This window comes from Momordica charantia (genome assembly GCF_013281855.1).
Source record: "Momordica charantia cultivar OHB3-1 chromosome 6 unlocalized genomic scaffold, Mcharantia_2.0 BLBB01000006.1, whole genome shotgun sequence".
Classification (NCBI taxonomy): domain Eukaryota; kingdom Viridiplantae; phylum Streptophyta; class Magnoliopsida; order Cucurbitales; family Cucurbitaceae; genus Momordica; species Momordica charantia.
In genome coordinates, this window is record NW_028275164.1 from 22,898,834 (window position 1) to 22,921,030 (window position 22,197).

At 36.9% G+C, this 22,197-nt stretch overlaps 1 protein-coding gene across 5 annotated transcripts in view; it reads left to right on the top strand.

Moving 5' to 3' along the window:
- Window positions 1-22,197, top strand: part of LOC111021960 (Cyclin/Brf1-like TBP-binding protein) — a 46,244-nt gene that overhangs the window by 11,785 nt on the left and 12,262 nt on the right. For all 5 annotated transcript variants that reach the window (XM_022299097.2, XM_022299098.2, XM_022299099.2 and 2 more), the window contains 9 exons: window positions 6,521-6,577; window positions 6,671-6,783; window positions 11,141-11,235; window positions 11,312-11,398; window positions 12,264-12,344; window positions 14,057-14,230; window positions 14,314-14,460; window positions 20,753-20,828; window positions 20,934-21,049. In XM_022299097.2, the coding sequence (XP_022154789.1) occupies window positions 6,521-6,577; window positions 6,671-6,783; window positions 11,141-11,235; window positions 11,312-11,398; window positions 12,264-12,344; window positions 14,057-14,230; window positions 14,314-14,460; window positions 20,753-20,828; window positions 20,934-21,049 (946 nt within the window). The remainder of the gene's footprint in view (window positions 1-6,520; window positions 6,578-6,670; window positions 6,784-11,140; window positions 11,236-11,311; window positions 11,399-12,263; window positions 12,345-14,056; window positions 14,231-14,313; window positions 14,461-20,752; window positions 20,829-20,933; window positions 21,050-22,197) is intronic.

Sequence of the window (22,197 nt, forward strand, 5' to 3'; positions counted from 1 at the left end):
GGGGGCTAGGTGGGGTTCGTGGAGTTTAGGATTCTAATGTGAATTTTGTGGAGAAAGTTTTGGTGGCTTCAGGGGGCCACATCCATAAATCCTCAAGGTGCATCCAATCATTGATTTCCTTGTCCTTGAGAGGTCGGCAGAATTTGTAGTCCAAAGAGGAGGTAGATCTGGACCAATGGTATGTGATTTTAGCCTCCTTGTTCGTAGCTAATGCATAAAGGCACGGGAAGAGGCTGACCAAGGTTCCCTGTATAAGCCATCCCATCTGTCATTCCAGAAGCTGATCTGGCTTTTCTCCCCTACCCAGCAAATGGAAAAGTTCTTTATGAGGCTGGTTGGTTGAAAAATTGCAGTCCACGACCCTTTGTAAATGGAGAAATAGATGGCAGGCCAAGTAGCCTAGGAGGATCCTGTGTATTTGGTAGAAATGAATTTTCTCCAAAGCTGGTTGTATCCGGTTATGTAGCGCCATACCCACTTGGTGTTCTGAGCTTGATGTTCCAATTCCGAGGCCTCCTTCGTTGATAGGGAGTTGTGTACTATTCCAATTGATGAGATGAGGCTTGCCATTGGTGTTTGGCCCTTCCCACAAAAATCTCAATCCTTTAGAGAGGGAGGGACAACCAGATTTAGTATGTGGAATAGGTGCATCCAATCATTTATTTCCTTGTCGTTGAGAGTTCTGTGGAATCTGTAGTCCCAAGAGGAGGTAGATCTGGACCAATGGTTTATGCTTTTAGCCCCTTGTTCGTAGCTAATGCATAAAGGCACGGGAAGAGGCTGACCAGGGTTCCCTGTGTAAGCCATCTGTCATTCCAGAAGTTGATCTGGCTTCTCTCCCCCACCCGACAAATGAAAAATTCCTTTATGAGGCTTTGTAAATGGAGAAGCAGATGGTAGGCCAAGTAGCCTAGGAGGATCTTGTGAATTTGGTAGAAATGGATTTCCTCCGAAACTGGTTGTACTCGGTTATGTAGCGCCATACCCACTTGAATAGTAGAGCACGATTTTTGAGCTTGATGTTTCCAATTTCGAGGCCTCCTTCGTTGATAGGGAGCTGTGTACGGCTCCAATTGATGAGATGAGGCTTGCCATTCGTACTTGACCCTTCCCACAAAAAAGTCCCAGAAGATTTTGTCCATCTTCTGGGCTGCTTTGCCCGAAGCTTTGCAGAGGGAAAGGTAGTAGGTGGGTAAATTTGTAAGTACAGATTGGAGGATGGTGTGTCTTCCCCTTTAGATATGAAGATGTTGCTCCACTTGCATAGTCGGTCTGTAGATTTTCAATGATTAGCAGATAGAAAAGAAGATGATTGGTAGCCAGAAAGTTACTTTTCTAGGGTCACCGTTCAGTGGAAGACCCAAGTAAGTACTTGGCCATGATCCAGATCAGCACCCCATGCCTTAGTGATTTGGTCAGTGATATGTGGGCTAGTGGAGATGTCGAAAACACTGGATTTGTTGTAGTTTATGTTGAGTCTCGAGGCCCTCAAAGTACTTGATAACTTTTTAGAGATTTCTGATGCTAGAGGGATCCTTGTTGATAAATAGGAGGGTGTTTTCTGCAAAAAGGAGAGGGTTAATTTTAACCAAACCACACCTAGATACATAGATACATAACCTGAGCCGGCTAATGGGCGTTTGTGACCAAAATGAATAGAAAAGGGGATAGGGGATTCCCTTGTCTCAATCCTCTATTGGTTGTGTGGAGATGCATGCTTGTATCCATTTCCTCTAGATCAAGTTGAACCATGTCGAACACTTTCTCTAGATCAAGTTGGATCACTACACCTAGAGGTGAGTATCGATCGGTCGGGGACGGTTTTTGGCCAACCTCGTCACCGAAAACCGACCTAGTCGACTTTTTTTCTAAGGTACCTAGTGCCGACCTAACCGACTGGTACGGTCGGTCGGCATCATTGGAAAATCGATTTATTTTTTTTCAATTTTTTTACACCGATCGCTGCGCACAGAAGACGGAGAAGAGAGAGGATAAGGCTGCGACGATGCTACTCGGTGATGCGCACAGAAGAGAAGTGCTGCACGATGATGGAAACAAAAGAGAAATATTAGGGTGGCTGGTGGGGTTGCAACGTTGCGAACGGAAAAAAAAAGGAGAAGCTGAAAGGGTGAAATGAAATAGAGAAGGAGGTGGACGGAAGAATAAGAGGTTGAAGAAGAAGAAAGAAAGAAGAAGAGCGAAGGAAGAAGAAGGAGAAGAAAGATGAGGGAGTGGGCGACTGGACCTCGAAAAGACTTAAAGTTTTTGGGAGCTGTGAAAGAAAGTTAAATTTGGGGACTGTGAATGAAAGTCAAATTTGGGGGGCTGTGCAAATAAATGAATGTTTAGGGGCTCGGTGCGGCACAAAACCCTAAAGAAAAGGACAACAATAAATATAAATAATATATATATATATTTTTTTATGTTAGTGTATACCATCGGTCGGAATGGGAGATTAATTGATGCCGACCGACCGATAGGTTGGTTTTGGAATTCTAAAACCGACCACCGACCGATCCTCTTTGGAAACTGACCGACCGACTTCGGTTTGGTTGGTTTTGGTCGGTCGGATCGGTTGCGAGGAATCAATGACCTTCCAAATTTCGGGCTTTCCACTCATCAATGATCTCATTCTCTATAAGCGAGGAATCTAGAATTTGTCTCCCCTCTACAAAGGCATATTGGTGGTTGGTGATGGTGTGGGACAGTACCTTTTTAAGTCTTTCAGAGAGGACATGAGCAAGGATTTTGTAGGCGCATGGTATGAGGCTGATGCCTGTAATTATGCACTGTTTTTGGATCTTTCCATTTGGGGATGAGACAGATGTGAGTCTCATTAAGGGCTGCATTGATGATTCTGTTTTTAAAAAAACCTTGGAACATTGTCAAGATGTCGGTTTTGATACTGCTCCATGATTTTTTAAAAAAATTATGAACCCTCTGTTATGTATCTTATTCCCTTGCTCTTGACCATGCGATCGCATACTTCGTGACAAAAATTTCCTCTTCAACATCATTGGGGACTCTGAAACCTTTGTTTTTCTCTGAAAATGTACTCATGACATTAGTAACCGTATGATGCTGATTCACCTCGGGCCTCCCTTCACCCCTTTCTACACCGACCAACTTACTTCTCATAATCTCCTTCGTCTGGATTTAGTTCAACATAACCCAAAAATTCATCCAACCCTCCTTTCATAGTCACCAAGAACTACAACGTTCTTTCTTCCTCTAGTTTGAAGCCAGACGACTTGAATTTGTGGATGCAACAAGTACCAAATTCATTTCGAATTTCATGATGAAAATCAAGTGTCGATTGGTATATTGACTAGTTCAGGCATATGGCTCTCAAACCATAAAAGTTAAGCTGGATGAAGGGACAACAAGACCTTTGCCAAAAACGATCCACATCTGCCCATATACAGAAGAACTTATCGGCTACCTTGAAGCTACTAATTTCCATATTCCTCAGAATTAAAAATGAACACTTTTTTTTTTAACAAGAAACAAACTTTTTGTTGATAATATGAAAAGGAAGAAAAACAACCAAGCATAGAAACCAAAATACAAGTTAATAGACGATAACCGAAGCCCATGAAATATCAAAAAGCTAAAACTAAAGTACATATGTTGAAAAAAATATCATCAACAAAGCTTGCCAATCCTTCTGCTGAGGAGGATACCAAATCAACCGCTAAACACAAACTGACCGCAAGAATGAAGAGGTAAAGAATCTGACGTCTCTCTCTACCAAGAAAAGACAAGAAAACTAAAAGATCTCAACCCTCAAAACTGGTGCAAAGCGGAACCAACCAAAAAACTGTTGCCCTTAATTAAAGCCTACCTATTCGGTGAGTGGAACTATGGTAATATATACATCTTCAATATCTTTAAGAAAAACTTTGATTATTAGTGCAAGAAGTCTTTTGACTACCAATGGCTGTTCTTGAGAAGGAGAAAGCAAGGTATCCATTTTTCCAGAAGAGCGTAAATGGTCTTGATCTTCTGTAAAAAGTAAATTAAAATCTTATGTTAGGGAAACCTTTGATAAATCTTCATTAACAACCTCTTGATCTTCCAAATATCCTGCTGAATCCTTACTACTGACACTAACATTAAATTCTGCATCATCATCAGACAAAACATTATCTTTGAAGTGTTTATTTGACTGCTCACTTGTTGAATTATTGATACCATGGTTGAGAGGTGAATTATCCTTCGGATCCCTCCTCTTTCCTTTATTAACTTCGGTGAGTGCTTATTCTTTTTTTTTTTTTGATTAAAGAAATGGTAGGGAGGAATAAAATTCCTTGGCAGCAGTAAATCAAGACTAAAACTAGGGCTGCTATCAACCAGATCTCAATTTTCTTGGTTGCCTTATCACCTTCCAAAGGTTGAGATTCTTTACTTAGTTCATTTCCTTGATCAAATAAGAACATTCGGGCTGTCCTCTGGATTTTCATTCAAAACTTCAGATTCATCTTTTACCCTTGACGAGGCTCTTCATCTGACAGTAACAAATGAAGCCTTTGAACATCTATCACATTTGAAGATTTTTGCAACCAACGTCTTACTGAAAATCAAACTTTTTTTTTCTCATAACTCTCAACCTCCTTGACACGAACTACAAAGTTGTCGAACTGTGTGTTAATTTCTATTGATGCAAGTAAGAATCCACACGAGTTCTCTTCCATTCCACTTGAATCAGAGCTTTTGAGAAATTCAAGATAGTTAAGAGGAAATCTTCTTTAAACCATCAAGCTGAACTCCTATTACTCTTGTTCCAACAATTTAAAGGTAAGTCACAAATCCTTACCAAACCTCCGAAGTATTCGACCCGCATTCCACCACTTTCTTCCTACAATGATCTTCAAAACACCATCTTTCTAGCTTTATATAGAACTCTCATACCTTTCCCCCGAGTCATTAACCCACTCTGAGTTTAACAATCTTCCATCCTCAAACCTTAAAAGCTCTTTATCTACCATAAACTTAATCTGGTAGTCTTGAGAGAACTTTTCTTTTAGAAACACAGAAATATCCTTCAACCGTTGAAGGCACTAAATTTCAAGATGACCATGATGTTGTCCCAATCTATCTCAAAGACTTCTGAATCCCTTCTAACCCAATATTGCTTTAAAGGACTCTTATAGGAAACCTCCTTATTGAAAATGAACACTGATAAACTGAATAACAAACTCTTCAATCACGGCAAAGGAAACTTGATAAAACTCAATCTGCAAAATGAAACTAGGAAGCAAAAACTGGGGATGAAGGAAGACGAAGGAAAAAGATGAAAGAGGAGAGAGGAGAGAGCATTATTTACCGAGCTCCCATTGTTCGAGTTTTCTCCATTTGATGATATACTTTGTTCTGAGTAGTCAAGACAGTATGATTTAGCTTTGAAGATAACATGTTTTCTTTGGCCAGCTCGCTTTCTTTCATTGCCATATACCCAAATTTCAAACTGTTTTTCTAGTCTCTTAATCTAAATGCGACTCTCTCCCAAGCAGAATGATACCACATCTAAAATTTTATATATTTATTTCTATATCCTATAGAATTAATTGCCATTAAGGACGCGTTCTCCAAGCAGATTGATAAAATTTGTTTTTCTAGTCTCTTACTAAATGGAACTCTATCCCAAGCAGATCGATACCACATCTAGAATTTGATATATTATTTATATATCCTACAGAAATAATTGCTATTAAGGAAGCGTTTTCCAAGTTTACCCTCAATTTGGAAGTTGATTCGAACCCTTAAAAAGAGGATTTACAAACATTGCTCAACTTCAGTTTATTTTCCCTGAAAATAAGAGTTAAAAACATTACTCATTGGGCCTTCTTTTGGGATCTCTTTTTTCTTTAGGTTGTATCTATCTTTGTAATTTTTCATTTTATCGATGAAAATTTTGTTCCTAATGAAAAAGAAAAATAAGAGTCTCATAAGCAAATATTAGGTGATTAATCTTGACTCTATTTCTTCCCACAATATGTTAATCCTTCAGAAGCCTTTAATTTCCTTCTAGGCCTGGCCTTCCCATGAGGAAAAAATGGAAAAGATGTATTGGCGATGTATCCTTTAATCCAGTGTGTCGAAATCCTCTTGCTTCCCATGTTTTATCCAAAAACTGATAATCCACTCTATTGTTGGCTTTTTCCATATCTATTTTGATGACTTGACCCTTCTCTTTCTTTTTCCTATTTTCTTCTACCATTTCATTTGCTGTCAAACTTGCGTCAAGGATCCATCTTCTCATGATAAAGGTGTGTTTGTTTTTTGACGCTGTGTTGTGGAGAACATCCTAGAGTGTTTCTATTAAAAGACCTATCCTAAGTTCATGAAAGTGCATTTGTTTGTGAACACCCCTAGATGCGCATGCGCATGTATGTATTTGATGTGGACAAAAAATTTGATGAATGAACGATGTATGGTGCACTAATGTTTTTTTTTATATGATACGAGTATTTCATTGATGTATGGTGCACTAATGTCAAACTTGGATTTTGTTTTGTAGGGAAAAGAACAAGCCATATCTTCTAATTGACTTTTCAAATTATTTGCGAATAAATGTGTAAGGGGTTCTCTTCCTTCCTTGTATGCATGTTTATTGGTTGGTCTTTAAATTTATTTATAAGTACTTTTACACCTTTGAAGTTGTTTGCAGCTATGTGTTGGGCGCTGTATTTTTGCAACTTTGTAAAGTGCTAAGACTTGAAGAGCACCCTATTGTTCAAAAGCCTGTTGATCCTTCCCTTTTTATTGATAAATTTACTCAATGTAAGTATTTCATATTACTTGACTTGCAATTTCAAATCCCTTTTCTAGTGTTGTTCATGAAGAAGGATAGACTCTAATTGCTTTTGTATGTTCAAAAGAGAAGAATGCAGCATAATAAATAGAAGAAAACTATTGAATGCATAAAAGAAAATAAGCAATGGTAAAAACTATACAATGAAATAACCAAAATTGAAAAGAAAAGTTAGAATAAAGTAATCGGAGAGAGAATTGGTTAGCTTCCATGGGTGTGCTGCATACGGGTTGTATATATTGATTAAGAATAACTTGGTTTCGGTTTTTCAAATTTTAGACTTGATAGGCCATAGGGAGAATGTCAATAGTTTGGAACCGGTGGGGGTGTAGAATGAGTGTGATGACTTTCCTTTTTCTTTCTTTTTTTTTGAAATGTTTATCAATATCCACATGATTTGATTTTTTTTTTAATTTTATTTTTATACAAGATATGAACTTTTATTAAAAGAAACTACAAATGTTCAAAGAAAACAAACTCCAAAAAAGGAGCGAGAAAAAAGAAAAAGGAAATACAAATCTCTGAAAATAATTGCAAAACTTTAAAAGATTAGGGTCATGAAAAAGAGAAGAAACAATAATGCCAACCCTCCAAGAGAGAAAAAAGCCTCCAAGCTTTGCTCAGATAAAGGACAGTGAAAGAAAACTCTCCATCTAACCCACGAAGTACAAAAACCAAGAGATTGAAAAAAGCAAACACTCTCTGCAGAGATGAAAAAGTGAGAAAGATCTTCAATAATGTCGAGAGTGCCTTCCTTGACAAAGGAATAACATCTTGGTGAATGAAGAAACAACCCAAAACTCTCCAATTCAGAATCAATGCCGCAAAGGCTGACTAATGGCTCCTCATTGAAAACTGAAAACTTGTCTCTAAAACCACTTTAACAGCAATACATTCGTTGAATGAAAAATGTATTTAGAAAGATTAATCTCCTCCGAGAAGTCATGAAAGATCCCAATAACAAAAGTATTGTCCACCTCTGTACCATCTTTGAAATAACTGCATTCAACATAAACACTTCCCACCTTTGAATCATTTTTTAAATAGTTACAGATGAGGAGAAGAACCCATGAAAACTCCTTACCAAAAGCATTAGCTCAACTTTGATGTTTTTTCTTTTTAACAAGAAACAACTTTCCATTGATATATGAAAAGGAGACAAAGTTCAAGAATCCTAACTCCCAAAGGAGCGAGAGAAAAAAGAGAAGGCAAAAACATCGAATAAATTTTTTGGCTTGGGTCCTTCTTATGGGCAAGGTCAATACTATGGATACTCTTTAGAAGAAACCGCCTTCAATGATGTTACAGCCTTCGATATGTTCTTTGTGTAAAGCAAATGGGGAGTCACAAGGGCATGTTTTCTTTTCTTGCCCCTATGCGGCAAAATGTTGGAGGTCTTTCTTTTCATTGTTCAAAATGTAATGGGTTTGGGATTTGGAAGTCTCCCATAATATTCTTCAGATTCTTTAGGTTTTGTGGATCAATTCAAAAGCCAATCTCCTTTGGATCAATGATTTTAAAGCTATCATCTCTCAATTGTGGTTCGAGAGAAATCAGAGAATCTTTTAAAGTAAAAGTCGCTCTTCTCTGGATTGTTTATGAATCGCAAAGTTCAAAGCTTCTCAATGGTGTGTTTTTTCTGATATCTTTTTCTCTTACTCTCCTAGTATGCTATGTATAAATTGAGAGGCATTTATAACTCCCCCTAGTGGTGTCTTTTAACTTTTGTTGATTTTACTGTGTTTGTCTCTTTTATTTTTCTTCACTCCTCACGGAGTTTGTATCTTTGAACAATTTTGTTCATTTTCATTAATCAATGAAAAGTTCGTATCTCGTTAAAAAAAAAAACATCAAATAGGCTCAATATGGAGCATTAAGAATAATAAAAGCCAATGAAATATTAAACTAACTACAAAACAAAACTATTCACCAAGATGTGAGGACTCAATTAGAAGATTCTTTAGCTTAAGAATCGCCAACGTTATCTCCTAGAAATAGATCTTTGAGATCCTGAGAGAACTTGACACGAATTTCAGCTAATTCTCGAGCCTGAGTAGCTTCTATTTCCAAAACTTTGATAAGAGTACACTACGACGTTTAACTTCAGTAACCCTGGTCTCTTTAAAGAATTGGAAAAGATCTTCATTTTCACCCCTATGGAAAGAATTACCACTTTTCCCATCGAAATCATGGAATATAGATTTTAAACTCTTTTCAAGAATGAAGAACATACAACAGCAGTTTTGATATAAAAAAGACTTTAAAATATCTCATCTGTAGAAATTAAAAATAGTTTGGAAGTTGGTGGTTTGAGAATATTGAAGGACTTATTCAATAAATTGGAAGATTCTCCAACCTCCTTTTGCATGAATACCTGATTTTGAGTCTCATTTTAAAGCTTTTAGTTTTAGGCAAAGGAGAGATTCCATGAAAGATAATTGTATGGGAAGATCAACCGATCTACAAGAGGGGGCTCATGCGTGTGTTGGGTGTCACAATCGCACTTTTCAAAGGACTCACAAAGCGATTGTGCGGCACTTGTTCTTGCCCACGAACAAGTCAGCCAACGAAAATCTGATAGCCGGCGGCACCACGGCTATATATCGCAACCTCCACCCCCGTTCTTGAGAAAACGGTTTTGGAAAACGGGTTTTAGAGAAAAAAGGTTTGGAAAGCGTTTGAAGACATTTTAGAAAGCTTGTTGTATGCTTAAATGCAAGAGAATAGATTAGCGGCAAGACAAGATATAACACAAGGTAGGAGGGAGACTAGGTGTACCCCCTTAAGGTAGATTATAAAGCATTTTGCCTTTGGCGGCGTGAACATGCAAAGTGGCAAGGAGTCACTCGCCACCAAAAGTACAATGAAAAGTAAATAACATGCAAAAGTAAATACATGACATAAAAGTAGGAGGGAAGAGGCTATCATGGGCATGCGGCCATGAGCGACATGCACTGGACGAGCATGACCATGACATTGGGCATCCTTGAACTTTTGCTCCTTATTCCACATGATTTGTGTCTCATAGTGGGATGTTTTGTAATACTGATGCATTTTAGTAGTCTGTAATAGGAATGCCATTCGAGTAGTTAGGAATATGATTAGGGTATTAAGGTATATTAGTCATTAGCCAAGGGATTGGTTATAAATAAAGGGGGCGGGAGGAGATGGAAATTGGCAATAGTTTAGTTGGTTACTTGGGAGTTATTATAGTTCTTCCATCTTTTATCTTTCAATAAAGGGCTCGAGTATCTCAAGAGAGGGAGTGTCCAAATACCTCAGATTACTTGGGAGTTATTATAGTTCTTCCATCTTTTATCTTTCAATATCATTTTAGTTGTTAGGTTTCTATTAGTCTCTTCTCTAGGGATTTTTGGTTGAAGTATCTTTCTAGCCAAATTCCTTTATATATTTCTTGCTTCTTCAAGGTGCAGTAATTGTAGGTAAACCATCCATCTACTGTGGACTGTATCCAATCCACGTTAGGAACCACATATTATTTTTGTTAGATTTTTTAAATGTAAGTTTTCTCAAATGTCATTTTTAGATACTAAGAATTTTATGACAACTTACATATTTTAATCTCTAGTTTGCCAATGACATGATATTGTTTTGTTCCGACAGATAAAATTCTTTTGGTAATCTTAATTCCATTCTAACAATGTTTGAACTTTGAAATCATTTTAGGGCTTAAGATTGATAGAAATAAGAGTTTCCTATGCGATATTAACTATGAGGCTTCTAAGCTCGAGAGATGTGCTTCAATAGTGGGTTGTGAGATTAGCTCCACTCCTAGTAACTATTTGGGTCTTCCTGTGGGAACAGTCTTAATTGCTTGTCCTCTGGAACTTGGTGGTGGAAAAGATACATCAATGTCTACCCTCACGGAAAATGGCTCTCTTTTGTAGGAGGAGATTGACACATATTCAGTTTGTTTTGAGTGGCTTCTTGTCTTTATTTAGGATCTCTTCTTCCTTGACTATAAGGATTGAGAAGCTGATGAGAGTTTTCGTTCCAAAAGGTGTTCAAAAGGTTTGAAAAGTTCTATTTTTGTGTTGAAGAAGCTAGCTAGAGTACACAACCTCATTTCTTGTCCAGAGAGTTTTGCTTCTCCAGAGAATTAAGGAGAATAATGGTTCAAAGTGGTAATCCGTTGAGAAATCTAGGTGGGGAGAGACATAAGAATCAGCCAATTTGATGTTAACATATATGATTTATATATAAGAACTACTTTTATCTTTTACTAGTTACTATAAATTATTGGCTTGAATTTTATAGGGTTGATTTGATGTAACATTTAGAACTGAAGAACAAAATGATTCTCAGGTTTGCTTGGAGGAACAAAGGAGGATGGAATGAAAAAGGAGGTTTCTAGAACTGCATTGAAGATTATAACCAGCATGAAGCGTGATTGGATGCAGGTCTGGTCATTAGAACTGCCATATTATCTATCAACTTCTTTTTGAAGTTGATTTTAAGTAATAAAGGTTCTTGCAGACAGGGAGAAAGCCTAGTGGGCTATGTGGTGCGGCTTTATACATATCTGCACTTTCTCATGGTGTCAAGTGTTCCAAGTCAGACATCGTAAGTAAAGTTAATTCTCTAAGTTTGAAATTACAATGTTAATGTTAATGTTAATGTTTTACTTAAAAGATTACCAAGTAGATTGTTCCATTCTTTCTTCTTCTGTATCTGATAAGGAAAGAATATGCCTTATCTTTTGTTGATAGCTTGGTTTCTTATAAAAAAACATTTTGTTGTAGTATTTATTAGTACTATTGTCCATCCATGTCAATCTCGTCCAATGTTATTTTTATTTAAAAAATTTCTTATAAATATCAACATTGATTGGGATGTTGATGCCTTGAATTTATAGAGGTGGGTATGGATATTTTAAAAGAAATCATGCAAGTGGAAGCAAAATTTGTGTACTTTTATGTTATAGGAACATTGTTAATACGTTGAATTTATCAATTTCTGTCATTGGTTGTACCCCTTTGATTCTAATCTTTCTTTCAACAATTCTTATGACTTAATCATAATTCCTTTCATAAACTGCTGCTCATTTCATTAATTTTTTGATGTTTACTTTATGTCCTTTGGTATTCAAAGTCTGAAAACTTCTCTAATTACGTCCTTATAGTTTTGATGACCGGTTGGAGATCCATCTTTAACCTTTGGCTTATGTGCAATCTCACTTTAGTGAAAATTTTTCTCTTATAAAACCAAATAGATAGGATATAATAATAGAAGTGTTTGGACTTAGGCTGTTAGGTTAGGGTGGTTTTAATCTTGTCAATATATTCTCAACAATGCCTTTAGACATGCTGGATATGCAATTAGAGGGCACAAATTATTTATTACCACTAATCTCAAATGTAAAATAAAAGTAGGTTAATTAACATTGTGATTTCTTCTGATTTTTATATATCATTTGTTGCAAAACCAGATAAAGATCGTGCATATTTGTGATGCAACATTGACGAAGCGGTTAATTGAGTTTGAGAATACAGAATCTGGGAGCTTAACGGTAAGTCAATTACAATCACTGGTATATTACTGGCTTTTTATTTGAACAATATACAAATTTTTCATTGATAAATTGAAAAAAAAAAATATTTATTCAAGGATACAAACTCTGAAAGGAATGAAAGCAAATGAAAAATAAAAAGACAAAAAATCTAAGAAGATGTTACAAAAGCATCCCAGAGTGAACAAATGATACTAGGGGAACAATTCTCAAATACAATAGAAAGAGAATGCTATTGAGAGACTTTAAACTTAGCTAGATCGAAGCACTCGAGCCATTCTTTACTCTTGTCTTCGAATGGTCTTTGATTTTTTCAAATCAAATTTATGATAAAATGGGTTTGACCACGTTAATCTAAATTAATCGGGCCTTCGAAGAAAGATACATGCCATAAAATAATTGCAGCAAGTTACTTTTAGAATCTTCTGAGAATACCCATTGGATGTTGAAGAGATGGAATAAAGACCACCAAAAATTCAAAGAATATAAGCATTGAAAAAACAAATGGCCTCGACTTCCACAATTGGCAGAACATAAAACACAAATCGAGGGCTGAAGAGAAGATTTAGGGAGTTTCCTTTGGAGAACATCTGAAGTGTTATTGGTGTATTAGCCCTTTTTTTTTTTCTTTTTAATATGGAACTTAGAGAAACTTCATTCCAAAAAGAGCAAAAGACAACCTAAAGACTGGGGTGGAGATCACACCCAAAAGAAGCTAAAGCAAAGCCTTCCCATCCTACAAAACCATGAGGAAGCTATAATTACAAAAATTCTTTTTGTGGTTTGCACACCACCGGGGATATATGCTGTACATTGTTCCTCAAAAAATCCTTTGTAAAAGAACTAAAAGAATCCTCAATGTTCCTTTCTTTCCAAATCAATCACAAAATAACCCTAAAAACACAGTTCCACAGAATTTTTGCTTTGTTTTTATGCCTCATACCCAACATACCTTCAGAATTCCAGTCATCTATATTGTTTGGGAGGCTAGTCGAATCATTAAAGATCTGAAAAATACGATACCACAGGTCCACAACTTCCGTGCTAATTGAAAATGGAGGAAAAGGTGACCTAAAGGCTCCATAGATTCGTAGCACATTCTGCAAATGGGTGGGGAAGAGACCAATCGGGAAACTTCCTTTGGATGGACCAGGACCATTGTTAAAAGGAACAAGATTAAGTTACAGTCTGCAATGAACGAATTAAACTCCCATTTGACTTCTCTGAGAGCCATCTCACCACATTATAGTCTACACCAACACACCATTTCTCATAACGTAAACTGAATAAATCCTACGTCTCCCTCCCAAAGCTAGATCTCTCATGATGAGAAGAAGGGCCATAAACACCTGTAAACTAGACTTTGAATAAAGAATTAAAAGAGAATAGGATTATGATAGAGTATGTCCCCACGAGTGCGTTCGCTACCTCTATGCTATCCTCTTCTCACATGGTCAAAACTCCTCTGGAAGAGCCTTCAGCATTGAGGGACACCCACTCTACTTGGTTCGGGAATATCTTCCATCTGGAAATGAAAATATTTTAGAGTGAAAAGAATGTTAGAGTTGGTTGTATTGCCAAACATATTTCTCCAGATGCCAATTGAAATTATAATCACGAGTCCATATTTTAAGATCATAGATTTTTTCTGCATGTGCTCTCATTTCCAAACTAGGGTATTGATAGGACTCCTTTATTATCTCATTGTTTAGATGGAGGAATTTATTCTCATGGGAGACAAGGTCAAGGAAAGCAGTTCTTTTATTGAGCGCCCTGCTGGGACCAAGAATGGCCTGAATCCATCAGGTGATGAAGTACTCTGCGTGCATAAGAATGATTGCAAAAAGCCGTATGCTCTTGGTCTTTGTAAAAGTTGTTATGATGATGTGAGTCTTTCTTCTTTTTTACCTTGCTGAATAAACGTGAAACTTTAATTGTGGTTTTTGTAAGATCTATCCAACTTGTGCAGTTTGTTGAACTTTCTGGAGGCCTCGATGGTGGATCAAATCCTCCAGCATTTCAGTGTGCTGAGAAAGAGAGAACAGAAACGGAGGAAGACGCTAATGACTCTAGTGCTATTGGCACACTTTCACAAGGACTAAATCCATGTAACAATGTAATGTCTTCTTCAACAAAAATTTCTAATTCCGTTTCTTTTAGTTTTCGTACTAATTGAAATCAAGAATTGTGATGGTTTTCTTATTTGTTAAGTTTCATTGACAGTCATTAGCATGGTTTTGATCAATTATAAACTATTAAAGCTTAAACTGTTTTAGGCTTATGTAAATTTTGGTAAATAAATTATTTTGAAAAAGTTTGCTGGAATAGATTAATCCTATCCTAATAACTTAAGCTTTTGAGACTAACAGCATTTAATTGTAGTGCCAATCAATTAATAATTTCTTTAGTTTAAAATTGATGGGCCGGATGTTAGACCTAGTTGTTGAAAGTTTAAGTCTGTAAGATTGTTGGTGGGCTTTAATTGTAAATACATTGCACCTGATTTGCCACTAAAGATACCTAAATATAAGTTTGAAAGAGAGTGGTGCATCAATATCAAGTGACCCAAGGAATGGGGGCCGGGGCATGCATCAGACGTAGTTTAGAGGTGGCACGTGAAGGTCTAAGTGAAGGGTGAGTTTGAGAGTTCAATTGGTGAGTTTTTGTCTTTTGCTTCCTTTGCTGACAGATGTTCCTTTTCGAGGGGAGGGGGATGGATATTCGAGTTTGGTCCCTTGGCCCTTCCAAGGGGTTTTCATGTTGTTCTCTTTTCCATTTATTAAGTTCTTCTTCTATTCCCCATTCAGCACCGTTATTTGCCTCTATTTGGAAGGTTAAAGTTCCAAAAAAAATTAAATTCTTTAGGTGGTAGGTCTTACGTGAGAAAGTCGATACCTTGGATCGTATTTAAAGGTGTGTGATTTGCAGAGTTGCCTTGGAGGATCTAGACCACATGTGGTCTTGTCAGTTTGTGTGGGATTTATGACATCGTTTTTTTTTTAGTTCTTTGAGGTGTTGTCAACTCGTAATAGGGATTGTCAGGCGATATTGGAGGAGGTAGTGTTGTATCCTCTTCTGGGATAGGGAAGTTTTTTGTGGCAGACTTGTTTTCTCACTACTTTACGTGGAATTTGGTTGGAGAGAAACAATAAAATTTTTAGGGGCGGAGAGATCCATGCAGTATGTTTGAGAGCTTATTAGGTTTAATACTTCTCAGTGGGTCGATTTCTAAGAGTTTTTGTAATTGTGTTATTATTTTGAATTGGAGCCCCTATTTCTAGAGGGTGTTTTGTGGTCGAGCTGTTGTATATTTTTTCATTTCTCTCGACGAAAGTTTGGTTTCTTATCCAGAAAAAAAAGATAATAGAATAGTTGAATTGGTTGTGTACTTTAAGACTTGTTTATTTGAAGCTAGTTTAGCCATCTACCATGAATTTGTTGACAAGGATGTTAATTGAATATGTGACGGATTGTGTCACAATTGCACTCGAAGAGAGTGGATTGTGCCCCCTACGAGAAGTAAGCAAGTCAAGCTGGCACTGCCTGTATGAGCTTGACATAAGGGCCGAAAAGAAGTTTCTCAATGTGACTTATGGGGTAGTGCATTAGCAGCCTGAGAGTAGAAAGTCAAAATTGGGGTATTATAATTGAATGGTATTAATGGTGTGTTTATGGGTGCACCAATGTGACAATTGAGAAAAAATCAATCTTACTCAAGCATGGATTTGGCAGGACAAGAATGAGAGAATTTTTGTAGGGTTAGAGAGGTTGGGAAGTGGTAGGCTCTTGCCAAGTTTAATGCCTTTATTTGAGCGTATGTTTCTAATGAGCCAATTGGAGCTCTTTTTATTATTACTATTTTTATCTTGTAGCAATAGACCAGCACACTAGGTATTTTTTTTGGATTGGAGCCAATAGCAATTTTTTTTTTCAATTAAATCTCCATGCATATCTATAATTGGGCGATGTTTTTGTAGTTCCCTTGGCTTAGTGGAATAACTCATCTACCCTTTTATGCATCTTCTCTTGAGACGATGAAAGTTAAGCTTCGTATCGAAGAAACTAACAAAAATACATTAAAAATGATAAATTCAATTTTTTGAATTGTCTCGGTAGTGAAATGATTTAAATAATAGTTAAAACGCAGAATAGAAGTATGGTCTATTTCTATTGTACAAATAAAGTGTTTGACAAAATATATTATATCTCCTTAAGTTAATATATTCATCATTGTAAATGGAGTCACTTAAGTTAAGTTTGGGTAGAAGGTTGCTCTGTTCTCTTTTCCTCTCCTTTTTGTTCTTCGTTTGGTAAGAATTCTTCAGATTTTAACAGATTCTTAGTTATCCCAGTGTTTACTAAGAATGGAAGTTTGTAGTTGCCGTATTGATAGTAATTTCTTCTGCATTTGGAGTGGAAATGGTTTGTTTATGCTGGAGGATGTGGAGCAGAAGGTTCAGGTTCCACTGCACCCTTCTCAATTTCTTTGGTTTGAAAACCATATGGTTGAGATCAATCATTTGCCAATCCCAACTTATTTTTATTATCAGATTCGTGATGCTCTTGGCCAGCGTCGTCTGCAGAAATTTAAAAACAACCAATTGTGGTTTTTGAAATTGGTTCTTTGGCTAGCTACAGGAGGAAGAAAGATTATTATTATTTCAGCTCGTCTCATGCGGAAGGTGGGCCATGCTGAAGACGTTCACTGTAAGGACTACAGAAGCTTAGGCCTTGAAACTGGTAAATAACATTTGGCCTAAGGGCAATGTTGATGTCAGAGGAAAGGAGGTTGAGATGCCGAAGGAGCAGGGGCTTAACAAAAGGAAGGTTTTGTTAGATCAGAGCAATGCTTTCTTGAAGGAAGAAAGATATTTTGCAGAAGTAGTAAAAGGAAAGGGGAAGATGACTTTTGCTGATCCTTCGCTTTCTCCACAAATGATCTTACGAACAAAAGTCCAAGGAGTATAATTCGCTCAAATGATGAAGAAGACTTTAATGTCAGTCTTAGCAGCCCAGATATTTCCCCTTCTCGAGATGTTCTATACTCCAATATTGTAGATCTTTCAGATGATTAGTTTGAGGAAAGTTTACACAATCTATTTAACTTAGATAATGAGCATCCAAGGACCCCCAGTGGAGCAGCCAGCATTGAATTTGGAAGAGAAATTCATTTCCAAAATTGATATCTCCCCTTTTCCGAAGCTGTTGGGCTTTCTTTAGTTTCAATTTAGAATTTCTAATGAAATTTTTTATCATGGATTGTCCGTGGTCGGTACTGTTACAAGAAGAGGCTGAAAATTAAGGATTTCTTCTCCAATCACTGTCCTGATATTGTTCTTCAAGAATCTAAGTTGTAGTAGTTAGATAGTAAGATCATTAATTCTTGTGGAGCTCTCAGGATATTGGTTGGGCACAGTTTCATTTAGTTGGCAGTTCTAGTGGCCTAACCTTCTCTTGTTCCTTTTCTAATCTGCAGGATTTGTGTATTTCAAAAATCTTTGGTTCTACTAATTACAAAGATGGGAAGTTGTTGTGATCAGAATTTTGTAATATTGCAGGATTCTCCAATAAACTTTGGTATTTGGGAGGTGATTTCAACGTCACTGGTTGTGTTTCATACCATTCCTCTTATGGTAGGCAGTCCAAGGCTATGAAGATATTTTATGACATAATAGAAGCGTTGGATATCCTGGAATCTCCATTATCTAATGGTAACTATACTTGGTCATAGATGGGAAATGATAGTTCTCATTCGTTGTTGGTCATATTTTTTGTTTCTTCAGAATGAGACAACATATTTCCTTATTTTTGAGTTCAAAGAGTTGAAAGAATATTCTCATATCACTTTCCAATCTTTCTGCATTCAAAAGGAATATGAAGTTGTGGAAACAGATTGGGATAATGCCATGGTTATTTCAAGGTTTTGTGCTTAGGATAGCTGGAAGGCAATCGTTGCCTCCCTCAAAAGTTTCTTCTCAGAAAATTGCCAAGTCAACCCTTTCTTAGCAGATAAGGCTTTATTTAGATTCGAAAGTGGAAGACCCTTGAACTCTGATTGACTCAATGATAAATGGCGCAAGTTAGATAGATTTCACGTGAAGATGGAGAGGTGGGATCTTGAAAAACACGGCAGGAATGAAATGACAGTTTGTTTTGGTGGCTGGGTGAAAATCTGCGACTTACCTTTAGAGCTTTGAAACACAAATTGCTTCAAGGCCATAAACCCATCTTGGAGGTTTGAAGAAAATCTCTCTAGCAACACTAAATTTGTTAGATTGTTCAGCAGCTTTCATTCAAATAGAGAAGAATGACTGCAGCTTTATTCTGGCTTCTATTGAGATTACTACGAAACGTGGATTGTTTGTGGTAAACGTGGTTGCCATAAATGAAGCTACCAAGCCGTCTTTTCCCTGCGTTAAGCTTTCAAATCCTTTGGATATCCAAAGATTGAAAGAAGCCTTGGCAAAGAGTTTCAATTTGGCAACGTTTCTAATAAGGTTAGCTTGGAAAAGCAGATTGCATCTGTCCCCCCTCATCTACTGAAAACGCACTAGTTGGCCCAAACATTGTGCCGAGTCAGTTGAGCACCCCTATGGTCAGAAAAGAAATGGGCATTGATCAAGAAGTGGGCATTATTGGCCCTACTGTTTTTCAAGAGCTAAATGTAGAAGCTATTTTGAACCAAAAGTCAAAGGGCAACCCATTTCCACCGGGTATGAAGAATACTGAACGATTAATTCAACCCTTTCCTTTGTACTATTCTCGTAGAAAGCCTAATACTAATTTTGGAAAGGAACTTGCAAAGCCCTCGATAGCTGAAGGGGTTCAAGTTAACTTGAATAAGGCTTTCTTTGAGGAACGAGAAGTAGTTAGTAAAGATAGTACGGATAAGTTAAATATTCTGTCCGTTGGCACTATCCACTCCACTAACGAAGGTTCGCCTCTTAGATCATCTTCCTTAGAATTCTCGGATTATGATCTTGAAGATGAGGATGATGCAATCAGTATTAGTAGTTTAGACTCTTTTCCAAGGTCAAACATCTCAATTGAGGACTTTTCTGAACATTCCTTTGTGGACGATTTTCAATCTTTATTTAATGAACAAAAAGATGATGAGAAACCCGTTCTCCCACAGCAAACAACCATTCCTTCCTTTTTTGAAGAAATGGGGATTCCTTTTGTCCCAATTGAGTCCGTTCTCTGAGTTTTAAGTTGTTCGGAATGTTGGAATGTTCTCAATTTTGCCTTCCGCAGATTTCAAAGCTTTGCAGTTTTAGTTCGGTTGGTTGGTTGATGAGGTATTCAAAGTTTTTCTCCAGCGTGTGGTTTGACATTTAGTGGTTTATGTTTGGAGGTTTTTGAAGACGGCCTTGAGGCTTAGTATTTGGTGTTTTCTCCTTATTAGCATTTCGGCTGTGGTTTGTTCTTGTGCCCTAACTTCTACTTGGTTCTTTTTGGAGTTTGATATCTTCGCTCTTGGTGCTAAGAAAGGTTTATCCCTCGTGCGGTTGTTGACCCTGGAATTAGTTTGATTTCCCAAGTTCGGCAGCAAGCAGTTTTTCTAAGTTCTGTTTTAGAATGCTTTTATCTCTTTTGAGCTTGTATTGCTCGTGTTGCGATATTTATTCGTTATTTTTCTATTGTTCTCTCTTTTCTTTTTTTTTCATACCCTTAGGAGTTTTGTATCTTGAACATTTTTCCTTTTCATATATCAATGGAAAGTTGTTTCTTTTTCAAAAAAAAAACAAAAAAAAAAGAAATATTATTTGGGGTCCTTGCCCTCTTAGATTTTTCATCTCCTGGTTAAAGGATAAAAAATGCATCAGTCAAGCTGTTGGAAAAAATTCTTATGGTTGGGCAGGTTGTCTATTCTTTTCCAAGCTTCGAAATTTGAAATATGATCTTAAACAATGGCACAATCAGAATGCGCACGGCTGTGGAAGTTAAGGTAGTTTCTGGATTTATGGCTTGAAAGAAACCATCGGGTATTCGAGGATTCTCTTTGTTCAGCCCGAGATTGCTTCAATTTTGCCAAATTCAAGGCTTCTCACTGGTGTGGTCTTTCTGATGTTTTCTCTTCCTTTACTCCTAATTTGATTTGTATGAATTTGGAGGCCCTATAACTCATTTCTAGTTTTGTTCTTCTTCTTTCTATTTTTCTGTTTTCACTCGCTCGGAGGTTTGTATCCTTGAACAATTTTGTTCCTTTTTATCTATCAATGAAAAGTTTGTATCTTGTTAAAAAAAAATGGAGTAACTTTAGTTCTGATCTTTAAATGATGAATGTAACTTGTACCATTGATGTTATAGAAACCAGATACTTCGGAGATATAGTCATTGAGTTTATGTCTTCATATACCTTCCTTTTCTTTTGTTTACATCTCTCTTTGACGTTTTTCTTTTAATAGATTGAAAGAGAATTGGACAATGAACAGGCAGATGCACCAAAAACGGTGTGTTCTACAAAAGAAGCTGAAGCACAGGGTAAGATTCAAAGCCTTAACCTCATGATCCATTAAGAATTGTTGTTGAATATTTCTATAATCCTTTTCTTGCAGTCGAGTGTTAAAAAGTTTGATGATGTTTCAGGAGCTGCAGATGAGCCAGGAGGAATTGATGATGGTGCTAATAAATTTGGAGCTGATGCTCTAGGAACCAGTGCTTCTGATGAATTAGACAATTGGTCTGATATCGATGATATTGAGGTTTCTTTTTATTTTTATGTTTTTTTTAGTTTATTTCACTATTAATTTTGCATAAAAAATTTGGAAAAAATTTACTATAAAATATGGACCAAAAAAGTGAGATGTAATTTTTTTCCTAGAGGATGAGTCTCCCATTTATGGCAGCTCTGATTTATTATTCATTGCACTTAATACCTAGCACTGTATGTGCAATCTAGAAGGAACTGCATGAAGAAAATGCACCTGCCGTTGTTGGGGTATTATAGGTTCACTTTACATTTTAATTCTTCATTTGGAGCTCAGGTGTACCTGTTTCAGTATAGTTAAAGGAAAGTCTGGATAAATTGTTAGGTAATGATCTAACTTGGGGTTCGCATTGGAGTTCATCAACTGTGTTATTGTATTATTGTATTCTGGGGCAAGTTGATCTAGAGAATTGCACAAAAGTCTAATGTAATTCTTTCTCTAGGAAATGGAGAGAAAATTAACCTCCATTTGAGGTGTATTATTAGTTAATTTTACTAATTTATCATGGCTATTTCTGCTGCTATTCCTACCCCTGCAGCATTTTTTCCCTTTTCCTCTCCTTCAACTCCTCTCCCTCCTAGACTAATCTTAGTTTTTATGTTAAAAAAACTTACTGTTCCTTTCTCTCCAAAGGAGCCAAAGCAAGGCCCCGATCGCATAATTCCAAAGCACATACCTCCACTGAAATTATCCAAAAACAAGTCATCTATTTTTTGAGGGACGCAAAAGGAGAAACCCAACTCTGACCAAACAAATAACCAGACCTTAAAAGTGCTGGGGCAGTGTAAAAAGATGTGATCCATCAATTCTTCACTACTGTTGCACAGACCACACGCTTGGGGAACGAGCCCAACGTGGAAATTCTTCTCTGTAATCTCACTGTTTTCACACTTCTGTAAAATAAAAGGACCACAGAAAACCTTGAATTTCTTAGGAACTTTAAAATTCCACGTATAGGTGACCATTGTAGCCTTCAATTTGGCCGAAATTCCAAAAAAGCCTCCATAATACTCTTACTTTATCCTTTAACCACTAGCTTGAAATTATTCTACAAGCCCATCCTTCCCCTTTTTAGGAGTTTACCAAGAAAAATCGAATAGGTTGAAGATGGTACTCCAACCTTAAGGCCCCCAAGGGGCAGG